This window comes from Erpetoichthys calabaricus, chromosome 8 (assembly GCF_900747795.2).
Source record: "Erpetoichthys calabaricus chromosome 8, fErpCal1.3, whole genome shotgun sequence".
Taxonomy (NCBI): Eukaryota; Metazoa; Chordata; class Cladistia; order Polypteriformes; family Polypteridae; genus Erpetoichthys; species Erpetoichthys calabaricus.
This window is the reverse complement of record NC_041401.2, coordinates 196764092-196790955: the sequence shown is the minus strand read 5'-3', so window position 1 is coordinate 196790955 and position 26864 is coordinate 196764092. Positions and strand designations below refer to the sequence as shown.

Genomic DNA, 26864 nt, shown 5'->3' with positions numbered 1-26864 from the left:
ACATTGGTATGAAGGTCTGAGAACATTTGCTGTGTAAAATATGCAAAAACAGAGGAGATAAGTAAGGGGCAAATATTTTTTCACAGCACTGTGGAACTCTGGAGCAGTCAGGCAGTATCATTTATACCACTCTAATTTATTCTGATAAACATATGATTGCTGATTTGTGTGACCAGCTAGATCACTGGGTAGTGCTACCTTTCAGCTCTGGAGACTGGGCTTGAATGGAGAGCCAGGCACAGTGTTGGTGAAGTCCGCACGCCCTCTTTAGTTTGAGCACTGTGGATCCCTGTCACATTCCAGAGACTTGTATGTCACATTCATTTGTGACTCTAATTTGGCATGGCTATGCATAGGCATGGACTTTGATCCTCTTCAGGGAGGCTTCATGCTTTGCACTCAAAGGTGCTGCGATGACAAAACAGGCGGACAGATAATCGCTGTTTTCAAAACCGTGTCATAAACAGCAGGATAAAAAAAACAGAAAAAAAGAAAAGGAAGGCATTTCAGCCTTTAAATGATAAAACTAAAAATGCTGTCCTCAAGAGCTGAAAAAGAAAATACAGAAATTTCAAACTTTTAAAGATAGAGTTAAACAGGTGCAATAAGAACCACATATTGTGAGTGGATGTTGTCTTAAATCACTCAGAAAAACACAGATATTTCAGAGCTGTCTAGTTGATTGAAATGAGAGCTCTTTCCCAATTCTGATTGCCTTTTTATTATCCTGCTGATTTGTTCCTTGAGAGTTCAGCATCATATATGCCCAAAAATGCTATAAAATGGTAAAGAATTACAGGATGAAGTTAGAGAAGAAACATTAGCCCTGCCTCCTAACACACCATGGCTGGCGAGGCTGATGAAGCCATCATCTAAAGTAATCGAAAGACTATAATTCCAAAATATCATAAGAAGTATTTACCTGGCTAACATGAAAAGGTGTTAAAATCATATCCAGCACCCCAGACCAGCCTGCGCACATTCCAAGTGGAACCGAGTAAGCCAAGGCGATCATAAGAAAACGGAAGTTGCTGCAAAGAAAGAGCAAAAACGTGAATTAGACCATCACTGGCTTGTTTGACTTCATCTTTTAGTCAATAAAACATCGTGCAAGTAACAAAGAGAGGACCCCAAGGACTGGATGATGATGAACACAGAAGTCTTCATCCTGAACCAGGGGGAAAAGTTCATTGATGATGTTAATTACAAAGTATATTGAGGAATATTTAAACAAATGAATAAATGTATTGTGAAATGTGGCAATAAATCTATATATATAAAATTCTTTCCGCGTTTGAAACGGAAATGACGTATGACCATGCGATGTGGAAATTACGTTGAGAACAAAGTGGACGGTGGGAGGCGCACAGTTTCGGGCAGCGTCCTCTCTTCTCTCACTGTTTGTGACACTTAAGTGCCCCGTCGGCTCCTGGGAGAGTGGAAATCTTTGCGAATGAGTGTAATCGACGCCATCGAAGCAGGACTCTGTTTGTAAATTGCCCTGCATGACTATTTACTGTCCCTTAAGGTGAGTTCGGGTCACTAAAACCCCGCAACATTCAAGGTTGCTTTTGTAATCAATTATTTTAAGATGATGGAGAGTTTACATCTAAGAAGATGTACAGACTTCTTCATGTAAAGTGTTGGACTTGGGAATTGTTTGGACCTTCTGCCCGTTAAACACGGAAGGGCAGCGTTCACATTTATCAGAATTATTTTTCTCTTGAATCACAGGCACATAGTTCAAGGTTGTCAGGTGCTGTAATTCCTTTTTGTATTCGGCGCCCTCGCGCCAACCAATTAACCTGTTCCACATCATCCCTCCGTAGGCACGCGATGACATGAATGTGTCTGCAAAAAGTAGCATCTCCTGCCGTGCAAAAATACTATAAAAGTCAATTAACCGGCACGTGTAGCTGTGCCGGCCTTTGAGACGGTGACTGCGCTTCTGCCTTAAGTGAAAGTAAGCACTTTTCATTTTTTTCCTCCTTCCCCTGAGCTATAGCCCAGACAACTGCAAACACGGGATCCCTTTTCTAGACTGCGGCAAACTAATATTAAGGTGCTTCGCACTTTCTTTTGCACGTATAGGGTTATGAGGTCCCTGGAGGCACGCACAGGAGTGGAGGACCGACAGTGCCATCCCGGCCGGTTAACGGCAGGGCCATCTCTCCAGTCTACATGAGACCCGCCGCGAAGCTCCCCAATAGGCACTCATATCGTCAGCGAAGACGTCTCTCTACACTATAGAAAAGAAAAAGGAAAATTTCCTTTCTTTATACCTTTTTTCCTTTTATCCCAAACCAAATCCTTTCTCTCTTAACACTGCAGAGGACACAAAACTAATTTTCTTCAATTGCTGGTTATGTCAGTAAGGCACATTACCACAGGCAGAAATTTGGACGTTCACATAGAAAATGTAATTTCTATACCACAGCCGTCGTGTAGCGCCTTTCAAAAGGGATTTACTACCGAGAGATGATCCAAATACATTTTAGCTGCTGTTAGTACTACTTACCTGTTGTGTTATAGCGCCTTTAAAATGTAGTTTACCCGAAACCACTCCAGTAGTGCTCAATGTATCTTTACTTCTTAAAATGTTAATGTGTTACTGTTTAATAACTTACAGACTACATTTTATTTTTTTCCCTTGCACTCAGTGAGTGAAGCCACTGGGTAATTGGCTAGTAAATAAATAAATGAGCAGCAATAATTAAATATGTCACAAAATATATGTATTTTGTTCCTTACTTCTTTAGGTATTTATTTCACTGACATAGCATACAACATTAAAAAAGCCTTGAAAAGAAGCCTGTTATTTTCATTGTTATAGTGGAGACAGCAGGCTCTAGCAAGTACTGCGTGTCGATTGGTGAACCGTCAGTAATGTGGCAATAGCTATCAAGTGGCACACATTTACAGCAGATACCTCAAATGCAGACTTTTGATAACAAAATTCAGGCAGCTGCTTTGCATAATAATTTGGGGCAACTTTTACTTTGCTTGCCTGGGAATCGTGTGGCTCATCACTCCTAGGGCCGGGTCTTTCAGAATTATTCAACCAATCACTAAGCCCTTATGTGCTGATGGGCGATTATGACAGTTTTAACTTCAAAGTGTGTATCATGTTGCATACAGTATCATAAATGCATGAAGAGATAATCAACAAAAAGCACACGTTTCTTAAAAGATTCAATTGTATATGCTTATATACAATGTTGTTACTTATTTATTATCACATTTCACAACACATGTATTTTTTGTCTGAAATATTCCTCCATAATACTGTGGTTAGAATGCAACTGTTAATTAACAATTTAGTCAATGTGCAAAAAGCTTCAACTAAACAATAATCAGAATTCACTACCATAGAAAAAAGGCCATGAGGGTGGGGTAACAATCAAATATGGGTCTCAATAAGAAAAATGATGCCTTGCTGAGAAGAGAACTTCTCAAGAAGGTAGTGTGGAAAGCAAGGACACGAAGTCAATATAATATTAGACATCAGAGCAATTGTTACAAGAATAAGCCATTCAGCCCCACAAGTCTGTCCATGCTGTTCATTAAGATTCTCCAAAATAGCATCACGTTGAGCTGTGAAGATCCTTAAAGTCGCTGTGGCTCACTGTGGACACAGCAAAACTAACAAGCCTAAAAGCAAAGGGCTCTTGCTGTCCCTTCAAATGGGGTATCCCCGGTGACGTTTAAACAATTGCTTGGTATTATAGTAAGATGATAAAGTATGTACTGTGGAAGAAAATTTAATACACACAGGCACCATCCCACATCCCCCCCCCCCCCCCCCCACTGTAATGCCCTGATTTAAGCAATAAAACACAGGCAGGAGAAAGCGTCAATCGTTATTCTTTATCTAATTCTTCGAAGAGGAAACAAATGTATTACATGATAGCCACATGCTAGTCACATTGCTACAAAGAAAACATGTCCTCAGGCTATATTTATACAATTCATTGATTAGGTCATTTTACTTTAAAAGGAATGCATACAAATTAAGAAAACTTATATAACATGATTGGTTACACCTAGTTGCTAACAGGACATGGCAGATTTTGATACCTTTGATGACCACAATTTGATTGATAGTCCTGTTTGTTTAGGATGTACGTGACTTTTTAAATGTACGTTTTTATTTTTATTTTTTGGGAGCTGTGAGTAAACTTAGGAAAAGAAAGAAAAGAACAATGGCCTATATATATGTATAAATATATTATGGTCCAGCTTGGTACAAAACAGGAAACACATTTTATCATAGTGAATAAAAATAATAGCATCAGCTTTTAGGCATAAGCTACAGAAGGATAGGAGACTCAGACACATGCCAGGTGCACACATAGAGCGGGATTCAAATTTAACTCTTATAGTACTCAGCGTATGTCCACATAGTTAAAAACGCCATTTGGTTAACAAAAGCATCTCCACCCACAGTAAAACGACTGATAACACATATGATGTAGCTGCTTGCCTAGACTGGGCATGCGTGCTCTGGTAGGAAAACCCTTGAAGAGACAGAAACACAGCTGGTCATGGGATTTATTGCAAAGCTGTTGCAAACTTTAAATGATTTGCCTTTTCCACATGTATGCATAATTCAGTCTGTACAATGCACAAATTAAATGCATACATGTTAGCGACACAACAAGCACAGTGGAAAGCAGCTCCTCTATGTCCACTCTGTTTGATTGTGGTTATCTTTCATGAAGAACAGCCAATCAGGGAATGAGACGCTATAATGAGTAGGATCCAACCAGGGAAGGGCTATGTAATAAGCATAAAACCAATAAGCATGCAATTACAGTCTGCGTTTTAAAAAGTCTACATTTTCACCCATCAACACTGCAATGCTGTGCCAGTATTTTCAGAAGCATGCAGCTCTAGAGGGCGTTTTTAAAAGACTACGCTTTCAAGGGTTAAAACGTAGGGGTAGCATGGACAAAAAGGCTAAAGTGAAGACTAATGTCTGTACTTTTAAAGCAAAAACTTAATGATGTCAACATAGTCTTAGAAAAACTTCTTGTTGTCTATCCTCCTCAACACATACCAGGTCAGATATATTAAAATCTTGTTACCCGTCAATAGATCTTAAGAGAAAAACCATGTGTGTTCTACTTAGAGAATACGAGATAAGAACCAGTAAACTAAATGTGCAAAGACATGAACAAGTCTGCCTCTGTGCCCAGGCTACAGTGTAGAGCTGAGCTGGCAGAAGTTTCAAGGACAGAAGTGAAGCCTAAACAGGATTGGTCAATGAGATGTCTGAACATGAGATGCGAGTTGGCCTTACACTACATGTCCCATTGGCCCAAGAGGTAATCAACGAAGCACAAGACTGGGATAAACTGAGGCTAATAGAAAAGCCCAGGTGTCTCTGTCTGTCTCACTGTCATTCCATCCATGCTGGACCACACTGGACCAAAGACTAATCAGCTTACTGAGACAAAGAGCCACCTGGCTGTCTGGACTCCTACCGAGATGAGCAGCAGTCTATCCAGGGTGTAATGGTATTCTTCTGTCAACCTTATTATTTTGCCTCTGTTTTGGGCACATGTCAGACCCTTAAGTCTGAGGATGTTCACCTGTAATCGACGAATCAAAGTGTAAAGCTGTTCTGCTGCTTGTTTCGATTTGCAACAGGTTGTTAAGTGTTAATAAGAGGGCTATAGAGGGGAGTTTGGAAACCTCTGTTCAGGTCTATGTAGCAAAGAGTCTGAAAGTGAGAACAGGGTCACCCTAACACCCTTCCACAACAAAACACAATGTCACCAGGAAGCAGCCTTGTACGGTCAGGATTGTTTAGGATAAGGTCTAGATGGTGGTCTCTTGACCGTCAATCTGTGTAAAAACAGAACGTCAAGAGATGGGAGGCGAGTTGGGATGAAGTTTCACTTGTGAAGGAGGTGTGAGGAGGCCATAGTGGAGGAAGAGGATTGAGAGACACAGACAGAAGGACTTCAACGATTTCTCATTGGCCAGCAGTTTATCACCAGGAGATGATGAAGACCAACAAACCTGACCAGTCATGGCAGAGGGGGTCAGCTTTCATGTGTTTCTTTATTTGGCAGCAGTGTAACGTCTCTTAGGCATTGTAAAGCAAACACTGGTTAAACAAAGGCATTCGTGATTTCTACTCCCTCTAGGTGGGTTTTCAACATATTTTAGAATGAAAATAAAATGCTACATCTTTTGTTGGGAAAAAGAAATATTTGTCTGGCTGTCTGTATTATACTGACTTTCATTATCTACCTGTAAGACAACATTTTGAACCTCCCAATAACCCTAACAAGGTTGTTAGGCCATTAATGAAATTTACTCTTTTATTTTGTGACCCTGGCCACACAATGCTGAATCTGCTTTGATGATTGCGCTGTATACAGTGAGCTGCATTTAGAAGAAATGGCTTATAGTGATTAGGGTGGTTTGGAAGGAAAGCATAATATGAGCAACATACTTAGTCACGTATTAATAATTTAACAGAAAGAGAATTGTTTAGACAAAAGTGAAAAGATGCATGAAATCATTTAGATGAAAGTGGCTAAAATACTGAAGTGAAAACCAACTCCCTGTGTTTAATGTGTGCCGTTACAAAGCTTGATGTTTAAAGAATAAGCACTGATTACATTTGCATATGCCTTCTACATCTCATTGTGAATTTACACAAATACTCAAATAAATAAAAAGGCGGCTTTGAGAGCAACTGGCCTTTGTCAACGAGAATACGAAAATCAGCGAGTGGGCTACCTTTGCTTCTTTCTGTAAGTCCAACACACCAGCAAATGCTCTCTCAAGGCCCCACTTTACATTTCATTCTGATGCTGCACTTGCTGCCCTAATCCCAGATGAATAAACTCGCTGAAGCTTCCAGGTTTACAGTTAAATAAGGCAGAATGAGGAAGAGTCTCCAGTAGAAAATGCTTAGGATATCGATAAGGGCGTCCTAATGATCTCTTTGGTGTTTACTTCAATTGGAGAGCAACATATGTGTGGATAAACATGAGTGGTGACCAGAAACTCATGACATGCTGTTAATGGATCTCTTCACGGACAGTCATTTGAAAAAGTAAGCACACCACATGGAAGGTTTTCTTACTTTTTTAATAAAAGAGGACGCATCAAGGTTTGATCTTTATTTAAACAGTGTCTTTAGATAAAAAGGATATAATATAATAAACACATTTACATTATGACGTTCAAATGTCTGTAGTACTAGGGTGTTGTACCGTGTTAGCCATTATGAATGTAGAGAAAAGTCAAGCAAAATGACACCTTTTATTGGCTAACTAAAAAGATTACAATATGTAAGCTTTCGAGGTGACTCAGGCCCCTTCTTCAGTTTACATCTTGCCTGAAGAAAGTTCCTGAGTTGCCTTGAAAGCTTACATATTGTAATCTTTTTAGTTAGCCAATAAAAGGTGTCATTTTGCTTGACTTTTCTCGATGTTCAAATGTATAATTTAAATAAACATAAATGCATATTTTGCAAGCAGAAAAAGTAAGTTAACCCCTCCATATACAACAACCTCAAATACCTCAGATTCCAATTAGTTGCAAACGATTAGAATGTTCATCGTGCGAGTCTCATGTCTAACCAATGTTCTTATTTAAACCTCAAACGTTTAGTTTGCTCTTTGTTGCTGAAGTGTGTCTTTTCACCATGCCCAGATTGAAATGGCTCTCCAAGGCCTTCAAAAGGAAGGTTTCAAACAACTGCCAACTTGTCCATGCCAAGCTGCCCCACCAAGTACAGCCTGAGAGTGGAACACAAGTTGCTGTAAGAATTTCATCCTGGGACCTCCAGGTAGCTCTTCTCACTATTGATGTTAAACTGCACAAGTCTACTATTAGACAGAAGCTGCACAAAAGAGATCTACATGGGAGTTGTGTCAGAAGTGCAGCAGAAAGAACATTAGCACAAGACTACTGCTTGCCCATAAATACCTAAGGAAAGGCAGAGACTTCTGGAACAATGTGCTCTTTGTCATTAGGTCTCATTTGGGTTTTTTTTTTATTTACTCATCTGTATGTTACTGAATGTTTGTTTCATCCCATCATCACATGCTGCTATCTCATTTACTCATGGCACAAACACTAAGTCACTTTTCATAACCACTTGCACTAATAATCTGTTGTTTTATTATATCTGTTATAGTTTTAGTTATAGTTGTTTGTTATTTTGCACAAATTAGTTATACAGTTATAATACAAACTATTAGTTAGAGTTCTTTGTTACTTTGTTTAGAGTTGTTATTCTGTTTGCACTATTACTACTGTTCTTTTTAAACTCTTGACTACCTTATCTTTATTCCTCTTGTTGCACTGAGCATGTGTATGACAAAAGAATTTCCCTCGGGATAAATAAAGTTCTTATCTTATCTTATCTCTGGACAGAGGAGGAAAACAGAAGAGTTTTATTTCATCCCATTACCTGAAGACATGCATTTGATGTTCTGGTTTTGCATGTTCATGCATTTGAGGGCCTGGGCAGCTCACCATCAAAATATCCACCATGAATTCATCGTTGTTGTACCTGAAGGTGTTTAATGATAAAGTGAGGCCATCTGTCAGAAGACTGAAGCTCAACCCAAAGTGGACTTTGTAACATGATAATGACCTGAAAACAAACCAGTAAATCCACCAAGGGATGGATGAAAACAAAGAAAGAAGTGACGGTTTCTGGAATGGCCAAGTCAAAGCACAGATCTGAATCCCATCAAGATGCTTCAGTGGGGATAAGAAATTGGCTGAGCAAACAAGATGCCCCTGAAACATTGCACAGCTGCATGGAGGAGTGGGAAAAATGTTTTTTGCCTGTCAATGTCAAAGACTACTAGACAAATGGAAATGGTGACTGGAGGGGGCAATAACAGTAACATGAACTTAAAAGTCCCAAAGCACACTTGTCCCAATAAGTTCCAAAAACATTTCCAATAACGCACAATAAAGGGGGATATCACCGTCAAATCTCCGGCAAGTAATAAAGGCAAGCACTGAATCTTAGTAAAATAAAAAAATGTTTATTTCACAAAATAGGCTCTGTAAATATATGAAGCTCTATAGAACACATTAAGATAAAAGGAGCTGCTAGGATGTGTAATCCAAGGCGAACAAAAACAAGTCCCAAAACAGAAATCTTAGGCAAAGTCAAAAACTGAGCATACTGGTCAAAAATCCAGAAATTCACAAAAAGCACAAGTAAAGTCAACACTCCAGAGTGTATTCACAGTGAACCACCATGGACTGTGGGAGACCCTTCACCTTTTGGTGGACCACCCACAAAACACATAACACATAATATAAACAAAATCAAAAAAACAAATAATAAGGCACATAAACAACATAAATCAATGATTCAAAAATGAACCAAAGAAACGTCAAAAACATGACCAACAACATCAAACCTTTGGCTGAAGACAAGACAACCGACTATTTAAGCCAAGAGTGGATTCACTTTTTTCACAGACTGAAATAGAACATTTGTTCATTTTTCATTGAATAAATTATCGCAAAGTCAAGCTTTCAGTGCTTTTTTTCAGTCGCATCACGTTTATCTATAGATAGGGTTTGTTTAAATGAAGATCAAATCTTCACATGTGTTAAAAAAAGTAAAACCAAGTAAAACTTACTTTTTCACACGACTATAGGTGTGCATTTTATACAAAACTGTCTGTATTCAGTCATCGATTCCTTTTATCTTAGGCTTCAACTGCTTGCAGGTAGGCAGACAGATACACAGACAGACCTGAGATGACAATCTGTCACTCCAGATGTAAAATGAGGCCTTAATGAAACATAAATACAAGCAGTTTATTCTAAGCAGCAGCTCTGTTGCCCCCAGGGACCGATAATGAACTCAAACAATGTAATTGCGCCTCACATGTGACGCTTTTAAGCTGACTGAAGTCTCCGTCTGCTGGAGTCGGATTAAAGCCACACTAAGGCAGAGACACCGCAGCTCATGAGGATGTGGTGTGGAGAATCCATAAAGGAAATTAGGCTACTTCCAAAAAATCTGAAAATTATCTCCTTTCTTTGAAAAGCTGCAATAAATAATTACAACTTGTAATACTCCCATTGTGTATGAAAGTGATCACAAAAATAATGATGTATCGATTCTTTAAAGCACAGCTTTGCAGCCATTGCACCAGCAGAGCTACTGTACAACGCTTGGTTAAATGCGTTCATTCTCATGTTGAAGCTACTTTGTTTACTTGTTAATAAAATGCTTTCCACCCACAAGCTGGTAGAGTAGTACCAGTTGACCTTCTCTTTTTAGGGTATATGACAGATGCTCAATTGGATTGAGACCTGGGGAATTTGGAAGTCGGGGCAACACCTTGAACTCTTCATCATGTTCCTCAAACAAGAAATCTGTGCAGTGTGGCAGGGTGTTAATGCAATGCCTTCCACTGGGGGATACCGTTGCCATGAATGGGTGTACCTGGTCAGCAATGATGTTTAGGTCAAATTAAAGTCCACGTAAGTGTCCAGACCCAGGGTTTCCCAGCAGAATACTGCCCAAAGTATCACATTTCTACCAGCTTGTCATCTTCCTGTAGTGCCACCTGGTGCCATCCCCTCCCCAGATAAACAATGCACACGGACCCTGCTGTCCACATGATGCAACAGAAAACGGGATTCACTGAAGCAAGTGACCTTCAATCATTGATCCACGGTCCCAACGCCACATTCAGATTTACATATCGGATGCCACTAATCCACACATAAACCACTGGCCTCCCCCTCAAATTACCAAGTCTTCCAGGTTGACAGGATTTGATGGGCACGTGCCATCTGTAAAACCGCTTCTATCCCAAAAAGCCAACTCTTAATTAAAACACTAGAGGCTCATTACGTTCCACTGGCAAGATCTGAAGTCCCTTCACCCCATGGCACCTCAGGGCTCCAGCTGCAGTTTCTTCAAGTGTTTCAAGGTTTGGCGATTTTTACCTTTGTAGTTTTCCAGCGTTTTCAATTGTGTGCGTTACATTTCAATTCAATTTGGACACATTCCACATCAATCACTAAATGCCCCCAGCCCTGTGGTATGCTTTACATTTAAAATTAGGAATATGCATCATAATTTACCGCCTTCATTTTTTTATTTTAATTTGAAAAACTGGCTCACAATTGAAAGGTTTGAGAGATTTCTCTTGCCTGCCTTGCAGCACTTGGAGGTTAATTAAAAACTACAAGCGCTTACACTTAGGATAGGAGATGTTAAGAAAAGATGGCTAATTTCAATATTCATATTTGCAACGGTGAAGTCTGCACACTGCTTAGTGGTTAGCACCTGTGCCTCACAGAGCCCCAGACCTGGGTTTAAATCCTGGCCAGGCAGGCCACTGTCTGTGAGTTGGCCATTCTCTCAGTATTTGTATGGGCGTTCCGTGCTGCATCAGCAAAGCCGAATGGCGACTCTAAACTGGCACTTCAATGTTGGTGAGTGAGCCCTACATTAACCTGGAACCCCAGAAGCCCTGGGCCAGAAATGTGTCAAAAGTACCAGTGTGACGATAACACATAAAGCCGTGCTGCCTCTGGTTTAGTGTGAGGAACATCCTGCCAAACCAATCTCTCAGACTTTAGTGAGTGGCTCCTGGAGTAGCTGGCAAAAGCAAAGCATACGTCATGGACTTTGAGTTTGTTCCGCACTGAAGATTCATTCTGAAACGAGAAGTCCTTGGCATCCGAGGTAACCTCCAAAACTGAAGCTCAAGGTGGTTAACTAGTAGGAGACAAACACTACAGATAGGAATTGTCGGGTTAGCTTTTCTTTAACTGTTTGAGCTGAATACGTTTTTCTTTCTTCTATTCTAATTTTTTATGTTGGTGTTTAAGTATGAAAAATCTAATGGTATCTTCAGTGTTCATGAATAACTTTGTTTAGAGTTATTTGATTTTAGTATTATGTTTTGGAATTCCTGCAACACCATTTTGTTTTTTCTATAGATGCCACCATTTCGGCCTGCGGTTGCTAGGATGTGGGTCCCTTTTGTCAGGCCAAACCCCCACAGAATTGGTGTGACATTGTTAGTGCTATTTAAGCGGCCATCTCACTAGTCTCCTTGCCCATAATTACAAATTGTCATGAGAACGGTGTAATAATAATATGACAAAAAGATGTACTTAGAAAAAAGAATACCTTGGAAATCAATTGTTGTGCTTACTACAGGTTAGAAATAGTATAGGCTAAAATCTCAGGAACAATTTCTAGTTGTCATCACAATGTGGGCAGGAAATCCATGGTCAGACATACAGCGTCTTCAAAGAATATTCGGACCCCTTCACTTTTATGACATTTTGTTAGGTTGCAGCCTTTTGCTAAAATCATTTAAATTATTTTTCCCTCTCTGCAAGCAACACTGAATACCCCACAATAACAAAGCAAAATTTTATTAAAAATAAAAAACTTAAATATCACATTGACACAATTATTCAGACTCGTTGCTGTGACACTTCCATTCTACTGATCATCACTGAGATTTTTCTTCACCTTGTTTGGAGGTCCACTTGTAATCAATTCAGTTGATTGGATGTGGCAGCAAAGGCACACACTTGTCTGCAGAAGGTCCCACAGGTCAGCAGAAACCAGGGGATGAGGTCAAAGGAATTGTCTGCAGAGCTAAGAGACAGGACATTGCTGAAGTACATATTTGGGGAAGGCTACAATAGAATGTCTGCAGCGTTGGTGTTTCTCATGAGCACAGCGGCCTCCATAATTCTTAAATGAAAGAAGTTTGGAACAACCACAGTTCTTCCTAGAGCCGACCGCCCTAGTAAACTGAGCAATTGGGGGAAAATGGGCTTGGTAAGACAAGTGACCAAAAACCCACTCCCAGAAAGACAACTAACACTGCAACACTCTACTACTTGGGCTTTATGGCAGAATGGATGGAAGATGCACTAAAGCCCACTTGTAGTTTGCAAAAAGGTACCTAAAGGGTTCTTAAGAGTATGAGAAACAAGACTCTCTCGTCTGATGAAGCAGACCAAAGGTTGGACTGTCCATCACCTACACAATACCATTCCAGTAGAGAAGAATGGTAAAGGCAGCATCATGTTGTGGGGTTGTTTTTCAGCAGCAGGGACTGAATGACTAGATAGTGTTGAGGGAAAGCTGAACAGAGCAACGTCTGGAGATCTCCTTAATGAAAACCTGCTCAGAGCACTCCGGACCTCAGACTGGGCTTAAAATTCACAAAGCAAAGACAATGCAAGATTGGCTTAGGGTCAAATCCGTGAATATCCGTGAGTGGCCCAGCCAGAGCCTGGACTTGAAGCCTATCAAACAGCTCTGGAGTGACCTGAGAAAAGCCATCCACTGATGAAAGGATCAGCAGAGGAGAATGGCAGAACATGTGTGTGACGCTTGTTGCATCAGGAACATCAAGACCCAGGGCTGGAATGGCTGCCAAAAGGGTTTTAATGACGTTCTGAGTAAACGGCCTGAATACTTGAGTCAGTGTGATATTTCATTTTTTTTTTTTTTTTTTAATTACTTTACAAAAAAATCCTGAAGTCCTGTTTTCACATTGTCATTCTGGGGTACTGAGTTTTGCTTGACGACAGGAAAAATGAATTCAAACAATTTTAGCACAAGGCCGCAACATCACAAAATGTGTGAAAGTGAAGGGGTTTGTATGTAGGCTTTCCTCTACACCTTGCTAGCTTCTCCCAGCTGAGTGTATTCTGGGTTTTATGAGTGCCGCTTGCCGTGTGAGGGACTTGCCCTAATGAGGGTACATTAGCCTGTACTAGGGAACACAAATGGGTCTTTAAAACTGCACACATCAAAAGCTTCGGAAGTCCCTAGTAGACCCTCCACTTTCACATAATCTTTTTAACATTCGTATTTTTGATAATATCCGACAGACTACTGAGTGCCCAAAACACAGATGTTCCAAAAAATATAAAGAGGCAGCTGCCTAGAATGAAATGTGTGCTACAAGATGTGACTAAGGTGCTGAGACAGTAGCTGGTGAGCTTCCATTTAATTCCTCATTCTTTAAACTCCTTAAATTGCTGCCTCCTATAATGCAGTGTGCTGCAGTTCTTTTTCAGATAATAAAGACATCGCACCTCTTCTTCTGAAAATGACTTTAAAAGCAAAGCCATGGGTGGCAGCAACGATCATTCTTCACCATCACTTCAATCCTTCGTCTTCACCTATGTCCACTATTAACGTTAGCACACTCGACTGTAGGCTAATGGTGTGCAGGTCGGCATATTGTTAGGAATTATTTTTCTAGTCCTTTTTAATTGTCTTTAAAGACGGTAGTGCTTTATTTGATAATGACACACTCCATTGATGAGTTGGTTCAGTATTAATTTATATGTGGGAGTAAGTGTACCACATAATTTGAAACTGCACTGATTCACTGTAAAGAGCGAAGGCTCTAATTTATATTATAACATAACAAAGACGTGTACAAACAGCAAAACTGGATTATCAGCCAAAGGGATGCGTGTGTTTTCAAGCCTGGATTGCTTTATTCTTAATGCATGACTTACCACCCTTCAACTGATAAGCTTTTTTTGTACAGAAAATCATTAGGTAAGACAAAAACACAAGACAAATCAGCCGTTACTTCAACAGCAGTGTAAGCACTTCACACAAACGGTACTCAAATATACTGACATGGCTAAAAATATTGGTAGCCTTGCATTTTAATCAAATAATAAAACATTCTTCATGTACAATTAAAAGATCATTCATAGATGCATTTCTAAGGTTTGCTGTAGAACAAAACACAAAAGCTGTGAAACGGACATTATTCTTGCTTAATCTATGAAGACATTAATAATGGCCTGGGCTAAATGATTAGAACTCCTTACAAGGTCTAAATAATCACTGCATGTTGAGACACGTGACGCATACCAATTTCTTTAAATGACTATAACATGCATCTTCAATTTGATAATCCGTCATTAAACCAGCTGAAATGGAGAAAAGAACTCACACTAAACAAGGGAAAGAGAAGTGAAAGCAGAGGGTCATCTGAGGAAGTAAGAGAGAAGGGAAAACAGCCAACTGTGGTCAAAGGGTGTCACGATTCCTTCCCAGACCCATATGTGTATTTTTGTTTCTTTTTTGTATAGGTATATTATTATTTTTATTTACTCCTGACTGTCACCATTTTCTGTTGTGACTAGCCACTTTGCCTCTGTGGTTGCCTTTGAAAGTTACAAGAATTGGGTCGTCAGTTCAATAATATAAAGACCATTGTGAAAGAAAAGTTACTTATCTGAATTTGACTGATTCTGATTAAAAACTGTGCATCTTTCATTAGCCTCTTCTAATGACCCCCTTGGTTACTGACTTTTGCCTGAGTTTTCTCAATTACGGTTTTTGAGTAACATTTGGAGTTTGACAATCTCTCTGCTAGTGTTCTGGTTACGATCCCATGCTTGTTAAATGACTCAAATCCTCGTCATCCCATTCACTTTGGTGTCAACTTTAACAACTTGTGGGCTATAAGGCCACCTCCAAAGAGCTTGATGTTCTCATCCCCAGACAGGCTGCAAGAGGAAAATTGACTGAAGGTTGAATGGGGGTGAAAGAACTGAGGAAAACTTCAAAAGAGATCCAAGCGGACTGTTAAGCTCAGGGGCAAACGTTTCAAAGCTCACCATCTGTTACTGGGCTCTACGGTAGACCACCCTGAAAGAACCTGCTTCTAAGACAAAGACAAAAAATAGGCCAGCAGGAATTTGCCAAAATGTATGTTGACACGCCACAGTCCTTATGAGAAAACCTGTCCTGTGGACAGACGAGGAGACGAGAGGTTTTTGGTACATCCAACAACTCTACATTCACAAAACGAAGGTTTCAAAGGAAAGAACAACATGGCTGCTGTGAAGTATGGAGGAGGCTCAGTGATGTTTTGGGCTCTTTATATTGTGGTTTAGCCAGGGTTTGACTCCCTGGCTCAAGTAAAATTTTCTTTAATTTCATATTCTTGCTTTTGTTAAATATAATCTCATATATATTCCCCTTCTGGTTCATCCTGCTTCCACTTCAAAACCGGTCCCACCCACACGCAGCCAACACGGCATTTCTCGATTCCTATTCGTCGTCTTCCATGTCATGCACTATACTGGCTGCTGAGCATAATACATCCAACAAGTACTCGAGGTGCTGCCACAACGGTAAAGTAGCTTTACCACCTTTGCGGGAGCCACCTGTGTCTTTACAACAGCTTCTTACACAGCAAACATCAGAAGCTAAAAATTATCGTGAACACATTTGAGAATACAACTCTTCTCTAGCGTTTGCTTCCATGGGTGCACAGATAACTCAACCTCCTGGCCACAGACCATACTGTTTTAAAATACACGGGCAAATTTATCACCAAATCTCTCCACTATACGCTAACACCTCTACCTCTCCAGGATATGGACAGTTGTATGTTTTTGACACGGCGCAAGCTACTGATACAATGCCCCGACATTGCAGTGATTTTCGTCAGAGAAGATGGCGAAACGCCTGCCGAAAGGGACATTTGCATCTATCCTATATGCAACTCCTGTAAACAGATTTCCACGCTCAATATGAATTGCGATCCTGTGGTTTACCCACTTTTATTCCCTTACGGAGACATTGGCTGGCACAAAGATTTACAACATGTTCCTGATAAAAGAACCGGCAAGCGAATAAGGCTTATTCAATGCTAATTTTACGCGTACAGATTCGCAATGAGGAATACATTTAGTATTATGCACTCCAGCGGCAAACTATTCCAACAATACGTCGTAGATGCGTATGTTAAAACAGAGGACACGCGTCTCAACTATCTCAGATTACATCAACAAGATCTGCGCGTGGAACTATACAATGTTTGAATACAGACGCACTGCAAGCAAACGCTGAAAATAACAACGTACGTGTAGGCAAAATGATCAGATTACTGTCCACATTTCCAGGAAGTCCAAGATACATGCAACAAAACTATTAAGATGCCATGGCCATAGTATGTAAATTCGGAAAGCCTGATTTATTTATCACTTTCACATGTAATCCTACTTGGCCGGAAATTCTACATGCACACTGCGTCTTTCAAGAAGTATTTATTTCTACTTGATTTCCGAATTCCTTTCTCACCATTTTCCGTTCTTATTCTTACACCGCCATATGCTACGGCAGGCGTCGGCTAGTTTTGTGTATTTTGTTATTGGCAATGCATTTCATCCTCTTGTGTGTTATGTTTTGAATATTAATTTTTTATTAGTTATCTGTTATGTGTGTATTACGTTTATTTTTGTTTAGTTATGTGCCTTATATTGAGGGTCGGCGGGCAACATCTCAATCACATTGAGGACTACTCACTGCATATTTATTTGAGGCCCAGAGTCAGGCCCACCAGACTGGAACTGAGGTTTGTGAGGTCAAATGTTATTCTGTGTATTACTGGATTTTCTATTTTTTTGTGAATTTTGCTACTGGGTATTGGATTTCTCTATTGGCACACAGACCGGACTTATTTTCCTTGGCTTGTCTTTTTGGAGGCCTCATAATCTGTTACGTCGTGTTCCTGTCTCCTTCTCTCAACACAGACCAGGTATTGACATGAGGAACTGAAAGTGAGGCGTTTACATGGAGCTGAACTCATTGGAAATAACAACACACTAAATGGCAAGTGAACTGTACAGCATTGTTAGGGCCTTTGTTCTCTTGGTATTTATTTCTTTATAGTAAAAAGCTCTACGTTATTCATTTACAGCCTGTTCCTAAACTGATTCTGGGCAGTGCTAAGGCAATGTAAATATATACTATAAAAATAAACAAATAAATAAAACCTTCTAATTTCAAGGAACAATTGCTTGATTGCTTCAGTATTTGTATCACTGCTTGGTTCAGCATAATCAATTGCTGAATTAATATATGGACCGCTGCAGTATCGTTTTAAAATTTGCTTCTTCAGATCCACTTCTCCACTTTCAACAGAAAAATACAAAGATACAGATGGCCTTTTTATTTAATATAGCGTCCTCCTATACCAGACACCATGCTAAGGCAATTTAGCAGGTACAAACACTTTGTACTACCCTTCCCATTTTTTTCTTTTGGCAGATAGATGGGTTAAAAGACTTGCTCAGGATCTCCAAAGGTCCCACCTTATGGTTCAGAGTCCAGTGCCGTATCCACTATGCCTCACCACATACCTGCCTCTCACAGTGTAGATTATGGATAAATGAGTCTATTGAGACAGGTTTGTAATCTCTGACTTCTCAGCAGTTCCTGCATTTTACGTAATCATAGAAAAGCTAATAAATTGTTCTTGTTACAGTAAATTAAGTGATGCTGAAAGTCAGAAATCCTACTGATGGGTCGGAATTGTAAATCAACGTTCTGCTCATTGCCTTGATGTTGCTCCTGTGGACCGGCTACGGCTGAGCCTATCGGTAACATATGCTAATAACAGCAGTGCTGTTGGTTTTTGCTGACTTAATAGAAACAGCAGCTACATCAGAGGTGAGATTTACAGCACAGAAGTTATTAGCACTACATTAGTGCTTCACATTCATGCATATGCAGCCTTTTCTAAGGAAACAGGTGCCAGAATACAAAATTATGCTTATTTTGAAACCCCATAAAATGCAACATGCTGTCAGATTGTGGTAGCAATAATACACCAGATGGCTGACAGATATGAAAGCAACTGTCCATTAATCATTACTACTGTTAGTATACATAAAAATAAACCCTGAATTTCAAAACCAGCTCTTAAATAATAAACACCTGTCCATGCATTTACTTAATCCTGTTAAGAGTTGCATAGCAGAGACCGTCTCTAGACATGGTGCTGGTCCAATACAGACGGCACAATCACTCACTCATATAAGGCTAATCTACAGTCACTGCTTAAACCAACGTACACAACTCTGGGTTTCAGGAAGAAAACAGAAATAATTGGAGAAAAGGCCACATCAGCACAGAGTAAAAGCACAAATTCCACAAACACAAGCTGGGCTGAGACTGGAGGCTTGTGCTTCCTACAACCTAAAAACACTGGCATATCATCATTTATAAGATACTAATTCAGGAGTATACGAGTGTGCTCTCTATCCTTTAATTACAGAAATAAAGAAAAAACAGAATCTCAAAGCCCTTCAAACACAGCCAAAAAAAAAAGTCTGACCATAGCAAAGGCCACATACATGCACAATCCTGCCATCTAACCCAACACACACACATCTTTGAGTAAATGGGAGAGAAAATGAACATAATGACAGACAGACAGACATTGCTGTAACTGTGGTTCAAGTAGCGGAGGGCTTAATGAATAAATTTAGTATTTTTCAAGTTGAGGTTATTTCTTAAAAATCGTGGTATATATTAATTTGCCACATTAAATTGTGTTCTAAAGTGAAGCATATTTTATCAATAAAAAAATAACTAGCCAACTCTTGTGTTATAATGGAGCTAATAAGTCCCATTGTAAAGAACAGCCTTAAAACATACCAAATATATTTACTCTGAAGTAGCAAAAGTTTTGATTTAAGAAAATATGCCTTCTGCATTTCTGAAACACACTTGTGACACCAAAAATAAACTGGAAAAGATGCACTGGTCTGATTTTTTTACAAAGTTAGGATAAGTTTCTTATTCGCATTTCTGCTTTCAGCAGCCATCATGAGTGCAGTTAGGAGAACCCGCGTTGTGTCGTGTGCATTCGTGATAAAAAAACAAAAAAACCCAAAATACTCATGCAGAGTGTGTGTGTGATAGAGCAAACTGAAGCACCACAAACCAACTATCAAATGTTATAAGCAGCAGCCATCCCACGTGTGCTTGAGGACAGGTCATCCACCTGAAACTAAGCATGTTCAGTCCCGGCCAGTACTTAGATTGCAGACCATCTGGAAAAAGCTTGGGTTGCTGATGGAAGAGAAGTTGGTGAGACAAGCAGGGGGAGTGTACCATGTGGTCCAAATGTGGATCCCAAGACTTCAGTGCAGTGATGGCGACAGTGTGATGTAAAAATGGCGCCAGCCTCAGATGAGACGTAAAACTGAGGTCCCAACACTCTGTAGTTGTAAAAGATCCCTTGGCATCCTTCATAAAGAGCAGGGCATATTCCGATGTCCAGGCTGAATTACCCTCCATGCTGTAGTCATTCTGCTCCCCTAATCATCCCCAGTCTTTAACTGGCTCACTCTCTCACCACTTCAGCACCTAACAGGTAATGTGAGGAGAGCATACTGGCGCAGAAATGGCTTACGTCACATCGACCAGGTGGGTGCTACATATTGGTAAGTGGCTCTCCACTCACTATGTAAAGCGCTGAGTGGTAAGAAAAGGGATAACTACAATAATAATTCTTTAATTATATATATATATATATATATATATATATATATATATACATACACACACATACAGTACTGTGCAAAAGTTTTAGGCAGGTGTGAAAAAAATGCTGTAAACAAAGAATGCTTTCAAAAATGGACGTGTTAATCATTTATTTTCATCAATCAACAAAATGCAGTGAATGAACAAGAGAGAAATCTAAATCAAATCAATATTTGGTGTGACCACCCTTTGCCTTCAAAACAGCATCAGTTCTTCCAGGTACACTTGCACACAGTTTTTGAAGGAACTCGGCTGGTAGGTTGTTCCAAACATCTTGGAGAACTAACCGCAGATCTTCTGTGGATGTAGGCTTCCTCACATCCTTCTGTCTCTTCATGTAATCCCAGACATACTCGATGATGTTGAGATCAGGGCTCTGTGGGGGCCATACCATCACTTCCAGGACTTCTTGTTCTTCTTTACGCTGAAGATAGTTCTTAATGACTTTGGCTGTATGTTTGGGGTCGTTGTCCTGCTGCAGAATAAATTTGGGGCCAATCATACGCCTCCCTGATGGTATTGCATGATGGATAAGTATCTGCCTGTATTACACAGCATTGAGAACACCATTAATCCTGACCAAACCTCCAACTCCATTTGCAGAAATGCAGCCCCAAACGTTCAAGGAACCTCCACCATGCTTCACTGTTGCCTGCAGACACTCATTATTGTACTGCTCTCCAGCCCTTCGACGAACAAACTGCCTTCTGCTACAGCCAAATATTTCAAATTTTGACTCATCAGTCCAGAGCACCTGCTGCCATTTTTCTGCACCCCAGTTCCTATGTTTTTGTGCATACTTGAGTTGCTTGGCCTTGTTTCCACGTCGGAGGTATGGCTTTTTGGCTGCAACTCTTACATGAAGCCCACTTCTGGCCAGACTTCTCCGGACATTAGATGGGTGTACCTGGGTTCCAACTGGTTTCTGCCAGTTCTGAGCTGATGGCACTGCTGGACATCTTCCGATTTCGAAGGGTAATAAGCTTGATGTGTCTTTCATCTGCTGCACTAAGTTTCCTTGGCCGACCACTGCGTCTACGATCCACAATGTTGCCCATTTCTTTGTGCTTCTTCAAAAGAGCTTGAACAGCACATCTTGAAACCTCAGTCTGCTTTGAAATCTTTGTCTGGGAGAGACCTTGCTGATGCAGTAGACCTACCTTGTGTCTTGTTGCTGTGCTCAATCTTGCCATGACATGAAACTGTCTTCCATAACCTCACCTTGGTAGCAGGGTTTGGCTGTTCCTCACCCAGTTTTAAGCCTCCTACAGAGCTGTTTCTGTTTCAGTTAATGACTGTGTTTCAACCTCCGTGTGACATTGATGATCATCAGCACCAGTTTGGTAGAATTGGTTGATCAGACACCTGACTAGAATCCTACAAAATCCCTGACTTTGTGCAAGTGGACCTGTAAGAATTGATGCTGGTTTGAAGGCAAAAGGTAAATATTGATTTGATTTACATTTTTCTTTTGTTCGCTCACTTTGCAAATGTAAATTGAAAATTGATAACAATAAACAATCATTATTTATATTTCTGAAAGAATTCTTTGTTTACAGCATTTTTCACACCTGCCTAAAACTTTTGCACAGTACTGTATATTATAGTACTATGTATCATGTAATGATTCATGATGAGTCGGTCTTAATGAGGATATGGTAACAAAAGAACTGAGCAGCACATTTTTGAGTGAAAACCTGTCACGGTGAACAACTGTACTGAGCTAAACTTCACCCTGATTAGACTTAGGAGAGTTGCCATTGCTGAAGTGGCCAATGACGGACTGGTGCCGTCTGGCTATTGCTCTGTCCTGTGTTGTATATTCTCCAACCTGCCCTGTGAACCAGCTCTGTATAAGCAGGTTACAAAGATGGATGAATTTTTATTATTATTGTATGTATAGTGCAGAAAAATATATGAACAGATTAATGGATGAAGATCCATTAATGGTACGTGTACATGGAAGATATTGAGGACAACAATTAAGATGATGATGGTATTATTATTGTTAGAACATTATTACTATCCAGATATTGTTCCTGCCTTGCACCCAATGCTTGTTGGGATAGGTTCCCAATTTTCAGTAACCCTGCCCTGGATAAGCAGGTTAGAAAGATGGATGGACGAGTCTTTTAAGCTCTTGTCACTTCATTGCATGCTACCAATGTGCTCAGTATTCTCTGTCACTGAAGCACACGGTTACATTACCATTCAGGAAGCAGCAGGCAGGAGCTTTGTGACATAACTAAGTAAGCTTTCATATAGTGATGCAATACGAGCAATCGTAAGTGTGCCTTTTTCAGGTTATTATTGTCAAGTTATCTTCAGAACAGAGACAGCAATTCACATCTGGACATCAACATTCAGTGTGAATAACAATGCTTGGTAAAGACTTTCTGAGGTGAATCCATGACATGGGCACAGAAGGTGCCACAGTGGAAGACGAGTGGTGAAGTAAAGAACACAGTTGGTCTCCTTTTAAAATGGCTGAATCTCATAACAGTGGTTTGCTTTTTGTTTTTATTTCTCCCACTTAAAATGACATGGATATGCTGTTTTGCAATATGTGTGTAATCTCAATGAGCAGATCAACATTCAACAATATTATTGGCTTGAAAAATGGGCGTATTCATACGTATTAAGGCTTTTCTTCAGTGGGACCCCGGTATCTATCAGCTTCATTATAAAATGCAAGAGCAGCTAAGTTATTTATTTTTTTTAAACTGATAAAATATGCTTCACTTTTCAGCACAATTTCATGCGGAAAACTAATACATGTCATGATTGTGAAGAAATAACTTCAACTTGAAAAACACTAAAGTTATCCCTTAACCAGTACAGCAGTCACCACCACCACACAACTCATGTTATTAACGTCTCCTCCACTAAATGATTCTGTCCAGCTGGAGATCACATGATCACTCGAGTTTCCTCCATTATAACTTCTTAGATTTTCTTGCTCGCCCCACAAAAACTCCCTCCTTATTTCCTGCCCTTATTGTATAATTCTGGCTAAAGATGATTACATTAGATATATTTATTAAACCCATGGGGAAATTCAAATGCATACAGCAACAGAAACATAAAACACAAGAATACAGACTCATAAAACAAATAATACAGTCAATCAATCAAACAATCAATCAATAAATAAAAAGACATTTGACAAGTAGATTGGGTGGAAATGTTAAACTGCCTGAGTACAGTGGGCAGAAAAGACCCCCAGAGGCGCTTCTTACAACACCGTGGTAGAATGAGCCTGTGCCTAGAAGTGCTCCAAGTTAGCGCCGCCTGGAGAGTCTCTTTCATGATTGGTACCCCAAGTGTTACAATTTTAAGCTAACAAACACCTAATGTTTGACCCATGCAGAGGGACAGAGTAGAAGTTTGCTGTTAAAAGGATCATTTTCTTTTGGTTGCCTGTGTACTGATAATGGATGTTATGCACTCTTAGGCTGAGCCAATAACTGTTCAAATAAAGTGTGCAAGGAATTCAAACCATGGTGGCAACATTTTCTTCTGACGTTGATGTAGAAATCCGGCCAAACTTGGGTCATCTTCAACAAAATCCCGGATACACAACAGAATTCTGTAGCTCATCACTCATATGCTGTGCTTAATAAACATGTACAATCACTTCACTTATTCTATTAAAGGTTTATGATTGAAAATGTTCATATAAATAACTTTACTACTGGCATAATACAGCAGAAAGCATACCTGAGGAGTCGACATATACTGCTTCTATAGCTGAGCCTCTGGCTGGCAGCTGCTATGCTAGGTGGTAATGGAGGTCGAGATGGGAAATAAGCCACCACTGCAGCGAACAGCAAGGACACAAAGCCAAATTCTGTGGGGAGAATCAACAGCAAGCAGAAATGGTTACATTCCCAAGAAAGATTTAACAAGCACATGCATTAAAGACACTGAACATACCCGACTACTCAATAGCCCAAAGGAAACGAAATGACATGCATGCAGTGTGCCCCCTAGTGGCTATGGCACTAGACTGTAACATGTATAGGATAGGGCCTGGTATTTCTGAGGCTGCTAACTTCAGCCAGTGTAAGGGAGGCTATTAAGAGCTGCAGGTCAGAGAATTACGACTAACTCAGCAGTAAAACATACTTTTAAACTATAGGGACACACACACGTTTTCAATATGTGACGGTGTGAATTGCTACACAGGAACTTCCTGGATGTATTCAGTTAGGCTTTTGTTTCAATTTTTTTCTGGTGCATCACTGGCCACATGTATAATCTCCTCAGTATTTACTTTTTAATGTATAAGCACAACTTCCATTAACGGTTTCCGGGGCAAATGAATGAAGTCTATAGTTGTGGTAAAAGTAAGTGATCTCAAAAACACCCAACTTACCTTTTGAGGTTCAGCTTTCAGCGCTCACATTGCAGTAACTGACATTTCTAATTTGTCTTGTATGAATAATGTGAGGAACAAATGTCACACAAATACTTAAACTCTGACTCAAACACATTCTGCCAAAGCAAAAGATTTATAAAAGAACTGTTTTTCAAGCACTATAATATGAATTAAAATGAATGCAGCTAATGTGCAGAAGATGGCATCACATGAAGGCAACTTCTTATTTTAACATTAACTCAACAGCAATCAGGTTTAACCTCATCAACTGATACTGCTCACTCCTGCTTAAAATTAAATGGCAGCCCTAAGTGCTATGGCAAAAGGAAGAACGTATTTCCAAAGATTATTGTGAGAATAAATAAACCAGGAGATGGTTAGCCCAATAAAAAAAAAAACAAAAGAAAAAAATAAAAGATGTCATCAAAGTAGGCAAGGGTCAAAGCCATGAGACTGTACCAAAGAGTTAATGACGAGAATCCAAAGTCAGGAGCAGAAAGAACTTGAAACAAAAAAGCAAACGCAGCTTAGGGCCTACTTGGGCGTACTACACCATGGAGAGATGCTGAAAGTTGTGTATACACAGAATGGTAACGTGAGCTGGGAATGACGCATGCAAGTGTCATCACCATGTGACAGCTTCACACAGCAGTACAGGAATTAAAGAAATCAAGATGTGAGCAATACAGGGCAATATTAAAATGAAATCACAATAACAAAATCCTTAGTCGGGGAAAACAAACTATCCAAACAACTTCTTAATATGACAAAAGGAAGGCATGGGAAATTGAGAATGATCAAATAAGGAAGAATTAAAATTGCTAAAGCTAAGTTTGATACCGGTAATCAGTCCCATCTTTCACCTAATGTTAGATTCCAAGAGCAAACTCACAGTTGAGTAATCAAGAGATCCAGAGTAACACAGAAAACGACTTGCTAAAGGTTTCGGTTTTATCTGCAAATATTGACTGGGTGCCGCACACTTCTGGTAACATCGTCGTGGGAATGCTTTGACAACTACGGCTCAAAATGGTAAAAAAAAAAAAAAAAAGAAAAAGAAATTTAGTAACTTAAAAAACTTCCAAGAAAAAAAAAAGTATACTCCAGAGCAAAAACATAAAAGGAGATAAATAGTAGAACATCAAATAAAATAAGAAAAATGTAAATAGGTGGGCAGCACGGTGGCGCAGTGCTGCTGCCTCGCAGTTGGGAGACCTGGGGACCTGGGTTCGCTTCCTGGGTCCTCCTTGCGTGGAGTTTGCATGTTCTCCCCATGTCTGCGTGGGTTTCCTCCCACAGTCCAAAGACATGCAGGTTAGGTGGATTGGCGATTCTAAATTGGCCCTAGTGTGTGCTTGGTGTGTGGGTGTGTTTGTGTGTGTCCTGCGGTGGGTTGGCGCCCTGCCCAGGATTGATTCCTGCCTTGCGTCCTGTGTTGGCTGGGATTGGCTCCAGCAGAAACCTGTGACCCTGTGTTCAGATTCATTGGGTTGGAAGATGGATGGATGGAAATAAGTATAACAGGGATTAAAATGGTTCTTGTTACAGTTTGTTAAATGCAACTTGTAATATTTAATTTGTGTGGGTTTTTAAATTATTTAGACAAGATAAATGAGTAAAGAGGTAAAAGCGATTGTGTGTTCTGTAATAGGAACAGAGGACAGACGCAGTTAACTCATAGCTCACAAGGGGGCCACATGACCAATGACTAATAAGATGTTTGTCAAGAGATAGGATGCTGAGGTGGAAAAATATGCAAATAACAAGTTTAAGCTCTTATAAACTAACCAGTGTGTATATGCTTATAAGAAGATGTGAAATAGGGGCTTGGGCCTTCTGACTTTAACACTTTTCTCATAGTTAGCTAAAAGTAACCCAACCATGGGAAAGTATCACTTGTCCCATTTAGGCTGATCAAACTAAATCTTGCATAATCAGCTACCAAGGTACTGAAAGGATTTTGAGAGTACTTGATGACACACAGATTTTGACAGGAAACAGATGAAACAGTTTTTGGTATATGACAGAGAAACACTTGAGAACATGAGGCTGTCAGAGGATGAAAGTATGGTGCCACCTACAAAATGAAAATGCGTCCCAAGTATTAGGAGATAA

General features: G+C 39.9%; 1 protein-coding gene across 1 annotated transcript in view; it reads right to left on the bottom strand.

Moving 5' to 3' along the window:
* The window catches only part of slc49a4 (solute carrier family 49 member 4), a 143532-nt gene that overhangs the window by 45281 nt on the left and 71387 nt on the right, over positions 1–26864 (bottom strand). Inside the window, 2 exon segments of the mRNA XM_051930332.1 lie at positions 923–1031; positions 24089–24218. Coding sequence (XP_051786292.1) covers positions 923–1031; positions 24089–24218 — 239 coding nt within the window.